General features: G+C 43.6%; 1 protein-coding gene across 9 annotated transcripts in view; it reads left to right on the forward strand.

Moving 5' to 3' along the window:
• The window catches only part of PRDM10 (PR/SET domain 10), a 54,419-nt gene extending 45,038 nt beyond the window's left edge, over positions 1-9,381 (forward strand). For 5 of the 9 annotated variants that reach the window (XM_065883012.1, XM_065883013.1, XM_065883019.1 and 2 more), the window contains 4 exons: positions 273-413; positions 2,651-2,819; positions 6,364-6,467; positions 9,184-9,381. In XM_065883012.1, coding sequence (XP_065739084.1) covers positions 273-413; positions 2,651-2,819; positions 6,364-6,467; positions 9,184-9,381 — 612 coding nt within the window. The remainder of the gene's footprint in view (positions 1-272; positions 414-2,650; positions 2,820-6,363; positions 6,468-9,183) is intronic. The other 4 variants (XM_065883014.1, XM_065883020.1, XM_065883017.1 and 1 more) reach the window with 2 other exon arrangements.

Here is a 9,381-nt window from a genome sequence, read left to right on the forward strand (position 1 = left end):
AATATTAGGAATATTAGGAGCTATATTCCCTCATCTCCTCCTCTTCCAGAATGAAATCGCGTTACTGTCTTATGGTTAGTAAACATAACCTTTAAAACTATTTTTTTCCCTGATGCTTGGCAGCTTGGCCCTGGTGTGGGCCCTCCGGGAGTGAGCCCCGGCTCTGAAGCCCTGCCTGTTCTGCTGCTGGGATGTTGTTTTAGCTACACCTTTTCTCTGGAAGGCTTTCCTTTAACCTTAGTCAGCGTGGGTCTGGGTTTCTCCTCCCGCAGGCCACTTCCCCTCACCAGTCCCAGCAGTCCACGGTGGACGTCGCCCAGCTCCACGACCCTCAGACCTACACACAGCATGCCATCCAGGTGCAACACATCCAGGTCACGGAGCCCCCCGCCCCGGCCGCGCCCGCCTCCCAGGTACGCTGCTCCCACTGACTACTCCAGGGACTAGTATCAGGTTCATGTGGCCTCAGGGACCCTGAAGATGTACTAAGAGCGAAGACATGCAATCTTCACACCTGGTCTCCTTGACTGTGGAAATGATATCATTATTTTGCGGGCCTTTAAACAGTCTCACCTCTGCCTCCAATTTTTCTGTTGGTATTAGGGATGCACTTCCATTAAGAGCTTAGCTTCCCCTGTCCAGATGGAGCCCTGGGCTCTGATCTCCTAGAGACAACATTGGCCTTTGCTTCCTGTTCTAAATGGCTGTATGACAGTCGGCAATTGCTAGGCTGTTTGTATAATTTTGGAACAGTGACTTTGTGGAGTATTACTGTGTTTGTGTGATAGAGACTATCATTGAGATTACAGAGTTACATCCATTCGAAAATGTTTATTAAATTCTTACTCTTTGCAGGAAACTTTTCTAGGTCTTGCCCTCAAGGAGCTTAGCGTCTAGTAGGGATATAACACCTATATATAAGTAAATAGAGCATCAAATGAAGGTATCTGAGCCATAGAGGATGCCTGTAGACCCACCCCTGACATTCCCAGGTTCCAGAGCACAAATGAAGGCCTGCATACCATCATCCTGAGTGGTTAAAAGTTTCAATCAAGTTCACAAATCATTAAATAAACACGTTCTGTCTTCCCTGCTTGACATAGGTACTTTCATAATGATAAAATTGAAAAATATACATAAAGTAACAATGGCTACTAAATAACATGGATAGTGCCAATTCAAAATTAAATGCATTTTTCTGCCAAACACGTGGTTGGCACTGGCAGCGGCCCGGTATGGGTGGGAGGAATGGAGGAGAAAGGATGTCTCTCTCTCTTTTGCTGGCTCCAATTGCTGTGGAATCCATAGGATAAACATGCACTTTCTCTGCTGCCTTCCTATTTATTGGGGGGTGGGGGGAGGCCTGACGTCTGATTGCTCCCCTCTCCACCCCCTCAGTAAGGTTTCTGGTGACTTCTCCCAGCCCAGGACAGGCAGCCTCTATCCACAAGGGGCCGTGAGTTTCCCACGCCCACTAGCTTCACACTTCTAAGTTTCTCAAAGGAACCCAAGGCTGGAGGGCCAGGACAGACTCAGTTCCTTGTCAGGATGACGTGGCCCAGGGACAGCCGTCCCCAAGCCTGCTTCCCCTTTCTCCTCACTCAGGCTCCTTCCTGCACTCATAGGGCCTGTGTACCATGTGGACACCCCATCCCATGTGTCTCAGCTCCATCCACACCCCTGCAAATGGTGATCCATGGCCACCCCTTTGGTCCCAGGTGCCCGAATACTGTGAGAGGGGCCACATCCAGGAGACAGGACCCCTGCAGGAGGCCAAGCCTAGGGAAGAGACTTGTGTGGGTCCCAGAAGTGGGTGCAGGGCCATTTCCAAGGTCTATGAGGCCTCACGTGAGAAGGGCACAGCTGGAGAAGGGCCAGCCAAGATCCCTGCAGGAGTCCCTCTTGCCTGGGTCTGAGGACCACGTGGATGTGTCATTAGGTTAGTGGAGTACAGGTGAGGGAAAGACGGTGTTTAGCAGGGAATCAAGGAAAATTTTGTAGAAGTGGTGTTTGAATTAGGTCTTGAAGGAGGGGTATGATTTTGATATGGTAGCTGGAGAGGCATTATGATCTGACCATACTCTCACTGTGAGTAAAGACGCAGAGGTGGGAAATTGTGGTGTATTTGTAAAGACTGTGTAGGTTAGTGACAGGAGATGGTGTTTGGAAACAGCACCGGAGCTGGAGCGTGGAGGGCCTGAATGGCAGATAGATAGTGGGGCGGGGGCTTTATCCTGTAGGTGGGATGTATCCCCGTGTTTATCTCCACTAACTGGGGGAGTATCCAGTGCACATCAATGGGGATTCTGACTTCCGGATTCTACTTCAGTTTGTGTTACAGGTTAGCTTTGTGACACCGGCAAGTTATTGGGCTTCTCAGGGTTTTTCTTAATGTAATGAAGATAATTATACTTTCATTCATTCACTTTTATAACAAGCATACGAAAATTAAGTTTTTGGATACCCTTGTAGATAATCCTTTGGAAACTAGGATTTCCTAGTTATGATTGCTTGTCATTAATTCTGTTCTTTTTTAAAATATTACTAGTTTAGCAGTGCTCCCTTCAGTGTTACAGTCCTCATGATCACGATGTACTTTCTTCAGTGGCTAGTTGACACTTTAACGCATCCTGGTCTCTTTTCTCTCGAGGTGGCAGGGCAGCCGCTGAGCCCCTCCCCGCAGCAGTCTCAGCAGGGGCTCAGCCCCTCCCAGGTCGCAGGCAGCTCCTCGCAGGGCCAGGCCCTCCAGCAGCAGCCCCAGAGCACCACGGTCCAGCACACGTACCTCCCCAATGCCTGGAATTCCTTCCGCGGCTACTGTAAGTGAGGGTGGCCCTCCTGGGTGCGGGTGGGGAACCTGCAGCCACGGGGAGGAATTTCATCAGCTTTATCATCCATTTTATGGCTTAAAGGGTCATTGGCCATTTTCTACACTCTGCAGAACCTGTACTTCAGTGAGTTTCATGGCACAATTCAAGGTGGCGTCTGATTCAGGGCCACCCTGAAATGACATTTTTCCAAGACTTCAGGAATATTGCTGGAGGAAGTGTAGGCGGGTGGTTTAAGTAATAGAGTAGGTGGATTGAGGGTATGAGGTCATGATTCACCTCTTCCACCAATATTTACTGAATATCACTGTGCTAGACCCTGCGTGTACGAAAGATTAATACTGACGTTCGTATAAGTAACACAACGCAATAATAATGTTAGCTAACTTTCATCAAGCTCTTACCATGTGCCAGGAATGATTCTAAACTGCATCTGTATCACATCCAGTGTTCACAACAACCTCCTAGGAAAGTACAATCGTTGCTTGCATTTTACAGATAAGACAATTTAGACGCAGTGCAACTCGTCCAAGGAACATAGCTACTAAACGGAGGCCTGGAACCCAGGCAGTCTGGCTCCAGAGTTTACACTGTAAACCAGCCCACTGTGCTGCCCCTCCTAACGAGATAGTCATGGACTCACAGAGACGATTATCTCGTGGAGATAGATATATGAGTAGCTGATTTCAAAACCCTGAGGTTAGTGCTACCAGAAGCAGTTTAGCCTGACTGCCAAAGGTCGAACACGTAAAAAATCTTGGTGAGGACAACAGCCTTGGGTATGAGCTGAAAAGTTTGAGACCCTTATCATTGAAGATCTGGGAGAAACAGTTAACAGTTAGAGCTCAATAGTAGGAGCTAGGAGGAATAAGGGCTGTGTCGATCTCTCTCCTACCACTGATTTCTTTTTTTGGGTCCATCTCTGCTGTGATCGATCTTTGGCTGTGTTATGTAGATCTGGTTGTGGAGACCAGGCCCAAAGGCTACCATTTAGTTATCTTTACCATCTATTCTCCTAAATATTGGTGGTCACAAAGAGAGCTGAGTCTAGTTTCTGTCAGGGAAGGACTCCTCCTCATGATAAATCCCAGTAGAATCCTGGTACATAGATAGACATTTATACTCAGTTTAATTCCTATGGGAGGAACGTGGAAATGATGCTGACAGCCACTGTAATAATAGTAAGAACTAGCATTCTAACTCGATGAGACAATCTGAAAATTTTTATTAGGAAAAAGGTTTAAAATATACAAAAATAGGGAATTCCCTGGCGGTCCAGTTGTTAGGAGTCCATGCTTTCACTGCTGAGGGCCTGGGTTCAATCCCTGGGGGGGGAACTAAGATCCTGCAAATTGTGCGGCACGGCCAAAAAAATATGTGTGTGTGTGTGTGTGTGTGTGTGTGTGTGTGTACACACACACACAAATAGAACAGTATAATGAGCGCGCCTGTACCCATTATCCAGCTTCAGCAGTTATCATGGCCAGTCTCATCTGATACGTACATGCTGTCATCCTCTCCCAGTCCTCCAACTATATAATAATTCATACCATTTCATCCATAGATATTTTTTTAAAAACCCCACAACTCTAAGTGTCCTTATCACACCTAAAAATAAATTATAGTAATTCTTTAATACCATCAAATATCCAGCGTTCATATTTCTGTGATTGTCTCATAAATGTCTTTTTTTTTTAAAATATTTTATTTATTTGTTTATTTGGTCGTGCTCGGTCTTAGTTGTGGCAGGCGGGCTCCTTAGTTGCGGCATGCAAACTCTTAGTTGCGGCATGTGGGATCTAGTTCCCTGACCAGGGATTGAACCCAGGCCCCCTGCATTGGGAGTGTGGAGTCTTAACCACTGCACCATTGTGGAAGTCCCATAAATATCTTTTTAATAGCTGGTTTTTCAAATTGGGTTCCAAATAAGGGCCATACATTGCAATCGATTTTACCTTTTGAGTTTCTTTTAATACATGTGTTCTCCTTCTCTCTTTTAAGTTGCAATTAACATGTTGAAGAAACTGGGTCATTTGTTTGTAGAGTTCCCCACATTCTGGATTTTGCTGTTGACATCCCTGTATTGTCATTTAAGATGCTTTCCTCTGTCCCTTTTATTTCCTATAGATGGGCAGTTAAACCTAGAGGCTTGATCAGATTCAGGTTCAGTTTTTTCCCCAAAAAACACTCCATAGCTGTTGGTGTGTAGTTCCATCGGGAGGCACATAATGCTTTTCTGTCTTTTTCCTTTGCTCCACTATTTCAGTAGGGATTGCAAAGTTGTCATATTCTATCATTCTTTATACACTTATTGCTAGAAAACTTCCATAACGAAAACAATTTTACCTTAACCATCAGGTTACTCTGAGGTACAATTTGTACAGGAACGGCAGAATAGATGCTTTAAATACTCGGCTCATCTCCTTTATTTAGCAGTTTTCAAAATAATGAGTTGTTTCCTAGTATTATCCAAGGTGACCAATGCCGGGCATGTGTGTTTTAGTATCGCTGGGTACTTATGAATTTCAACCCACTGGATGTGCTTCAAACCACTGTAGTCAGGGCTTCCCTGGTGGCGCAGTGGTTAAGAATCCACCTGCCAATGCAGGGGACAGGGGTTCGAGCCCTGGTCCGGGAAGATCCCACATACCGTGGAGCAACTAAGCCTGTGCGCCACAACTACTGACCCTGTGCTCTAGAGCCTGCGAGCCACAACTACTGAAGCCCGTGCGCCTAGAGCCTGTGCTTCGCAACAAGAGAAACCACTGCAATGAGAAGCCCGTGCACAGCAACAAAGACCCAACACAGCCAAATATTAAATAAATAAATAAATCCATTGCAGTCATTATCCTTGTTGATGCTCAGATTATCCCATCTTTGGCTAGTGGGAACATCTTTCTGTATCTTTCCCACATGACTCTGCAGTCTTTTATAGGGTCTTACACGCTGGTATGACACCAGATTCCATGCTCACCTCGTACATTTCTGACCCAGGTTTGGAATCAGCCATTTTCCCAAGAAGTCCTGGTTCCTTTGAGTAGAGGATGTGATTTAGAGGCTGTCAGCTGGGTGCTAGGGTGAACTCTGTTTTTAATTAGCTTTAATCACACGGTAGTGAAGTAAAATTCATGTTAGACTAAGTTGTGATTGCTAGGCAATAGTGGATACATTGTGCCAGTAATCAAATGTGACTGTAAAAGATAAAAATATTGAGCTAACAGGTGAATCTTTGTAACTTCTCTCAAGGTTTTAAAATTTTTGAATATTTGTCTTTCTGGATATTCAGAAGCCACATTTGAAGGAGATGCATTGATTGTTTCCGACATTTGGTAACTCTCTACTAGCCTCATGTGATCAATTCTTAAGCAGAGGTGCTTTCGCTGTATCAAGAAATCATATCGACATAAGACTCTCAAAGCAAGCAAATCCATGGAAAGTGACTCAGTAGGGAATATGGTCACTGGTTAGGTATTTGTTTCTACAACTTGAATGAAAATCTGAGACCATTGAACTATGGTTCCTTCTTGTTTTTCAGCATCGGAGATTCAGATGATGACGCTCCCCCCGGGTCAGTTTGTGATTACAGACAGTGGCGTGGCAACTCCGGTCACCACTGGCCAAGTGAAGGCGGTGACTCCAGTAAGCTGTGCTGCTCGGAGGGTTTTCCTGTTCCCCACGCTGCACCACCCTCGCCCTCCCCCATCTTCTCCCAAACTCTTCACATCTGAGTTAGAGGCACCTCCTCTGCATTCCTATAATTTCTTGTGGTGCTATATTATAGCACAGTTTATTTTTTTTTAAATTTTATTTCTTGTTTACTTTTTTCTTTGAAGTGTAGTTGATATACAATGGTGTGCCAATCTCAGCTATACAGCAAAACGACTCAATTTTACGTATATATACATTCTTTTTTACATTAAAAACTTCTGTATTTTTTAAAACATTCTTTTCTGTTATGGTTTATCCCAGGAGGTTAGATATAGTTCCCTGTGCTATACAGAAGAACCTTGTTGTTTCTCCATTCTAAATGTGATAGCTTGCATCTGCTAACCCCAAACTCTCAGTCTGTCTCTCTCCCTCCCCAGCCCCCTTGGCAACCACAAGTCTGTTCCCTACGTCTGTCAGTCTGTTTCTGTTTTGTAGATAGGTTCGTTTGTGCCATATTTTAGATTCCACATGTAAGTGATATCATATGCTATTTGTCTTTTCCTTTCTGACTTACTTCACTTAGTATGATAATCTCTAGTTGCATCCATGTTGCTGCCAATGGCATTATTTCATTCTTTTTTATGGCTGAGTAGTATTCCATTGTATATATGTACCACATCTTCTCCATCCATTCCTCTGTCTGTGGGCATTTAGGTTGTTTCCATGTCTTGGCTATTGTGAATAGTGCTGCTATGAACATAGGGGTAGCACAGTTTATTTTAATTATTGGTTTACTATCTTTTCCCAGTAGGCAATTAATTCCTTGAAACCTAGGTCTTTGTCTTTATCTCTTTATCTTCAGTGCTGTTGCACAGGAGGCTGGGCTATAGCAAATGCTCCATAAAGATCTATTCAATTAATAACTATAATGAACCTCCTAGATCCATATACATATATATACATGTAGATAAGCATCTTTTTAATGTGCTTCTTAGAAAGTATATGAGTCTTTGTGACTATTGGTCCTCAGTGTTGATTATATCTGCTACCTCTGTTTTTATCTTCACTGGTTTCTTCTGGCCTGCCAATGTTGATTATATCTGCTACCTCTGTTTTTATCTTCACTGGTTTCAGTGTTGAAACCAGTCAATGTTGATTATATCTGCTACCTCTGTTTTTATCTTCACTGGTTTCCTCTGGCCTGCCAATGTTGATTATATCTGCTACCTCTGTTTTTATCTTCACTGGTTTCTTCTGGCCTGCCTCTGGAAGACAGAGTGTGTAAATTAAGAAAAATACTCTTAAGTGACTAGGGATATTGAGGTGTTCCCAGGGGAAGAGTATTTCCCAAGAGGCCTCAAAGAGTAGCAGGGTAGTCTAGTGACCTCAGAAACCGGATTTATTTATTTGTTTTTCAAAGCACACTGAGAGCTCACCCATTTCTCAGCACATGAATTCACATTAACTAGACTTAGGAGAGATGTATAAATCCAGAGTAACACTATTGTCAATGGAAACAATAACTAATATAAAATGGAATAGTCTCATTGGCATGATCAGTGAAATTTTTTGCTCTTTGTGGGGACTCACTGACTCTACCTTTTTTTGGCCAGGAACCCATTTGGGAAACCGATTATGTAGCCAAGGATGTTCCCTTCCATCTGCCACAGTATACATACAAATTTGATGTACAGTTTTGTTTATAGATTCTCTGAAGCCTACCTATGAACTGCCTAGGTGTCCATGGACCCTTGGTTGAGAACCAGCTCCCTCCTGCTAGAGAAGGACCCACACAGGAAACCAAATCCTGATCAAAGAGTGGCTTGATGAGTGTGGACTCAGAACATATGGCCCTCGATAAATCAAATGGGTATTTGGCTGTGGCTTTCTCCCTGGACAGTGCTTGGAAAGGATGCTGCCAGAGTTTTCCTCTGTGACTTCTTTCTTTCTCAGCCTGTGTAGCTGACCAATTCTCCCTCTTACAGACACATTCTTTCTTTAAAAATGTTAATGTAGGGACAGAGTTAGCCGCAGGTCTATGGACATGTTTTTTTCATGATCAGAGGGAAAGTGAAGAAAAATTAAGACAACGTATGTTTTCATAAAGTTAAATTTATTCAGTGCAAAAGACTTTTATTCTAAGATTGTGTTCTTCCTATGCTTTTGAGTGTTAAAGTGTCCCTCATTTGACAGTAGCATTTAAAAAATGATTTTACTTGGCAAAATAAAATTTGGGAACATTTATTGTTTAATTTTGCTGGTCTTTGAAATTCTGAAGTCTGGGAACCACTGATCTTGACTTGGGCATCATTCTGCCTCTTTAAGGAGAATTTAAATATCTCTCCTTTGATCCATTTTGTTTTAATCTTAAACATTAATTGACAGATAGTCACCTTATTTTATGAATTTCTGAATTCTCAGGGACAATACCATAGCACATTTCCTTTGCCAGGTAGGTTACCATCGTGATGCAAATTTCTGTCCCTGAAGTTCCTCACTGTATCATTTGGTACGACCAAGGTGCTCCCTTAAGTTACCTCTGTAGTCTACTTCTCTAAAGGAATTAGGCAAAGCATCTCCCATAGGCACCTAGTTTGGTTCCCCATGTAACATTTCTTTGCATATTCCTTTTCCCCACCGTGCCCCCATAACTCTACCCCCCACTTTAGCCCTCAGATTTCTAAAGATCTTTTTCTTCCCCCTCTAGGGTCATTATGTGCTATCAGAAAGTCAATCAGAATTGGAGGAAAAGCAAGCTTCTGCTCTCACTGGTGGAGTCCAGGTTCAGCCAACTGCACATGGTGACTTGGACCCCCAGACCACCAGCCAACAGCCCACCCAGTACATCATCACAACCACCACCAACGGGAATGGGAGCAGCGAAGTGCACATCACTAAACCTTAA

Source organism: Phocoena phocoena, chromosome 8, assembly GCF_963924675.1.
Source record: "Phocoena phocoena chromosome 8, mPhoPho1.1, whole genome shotgun sequence".
Lineage (NCBI taxonomy): Eukaryota > Metazoa > Chordata > Mammalia > Artiodactyla > Phocoenidae > Phocoena > Phocoena phocoena.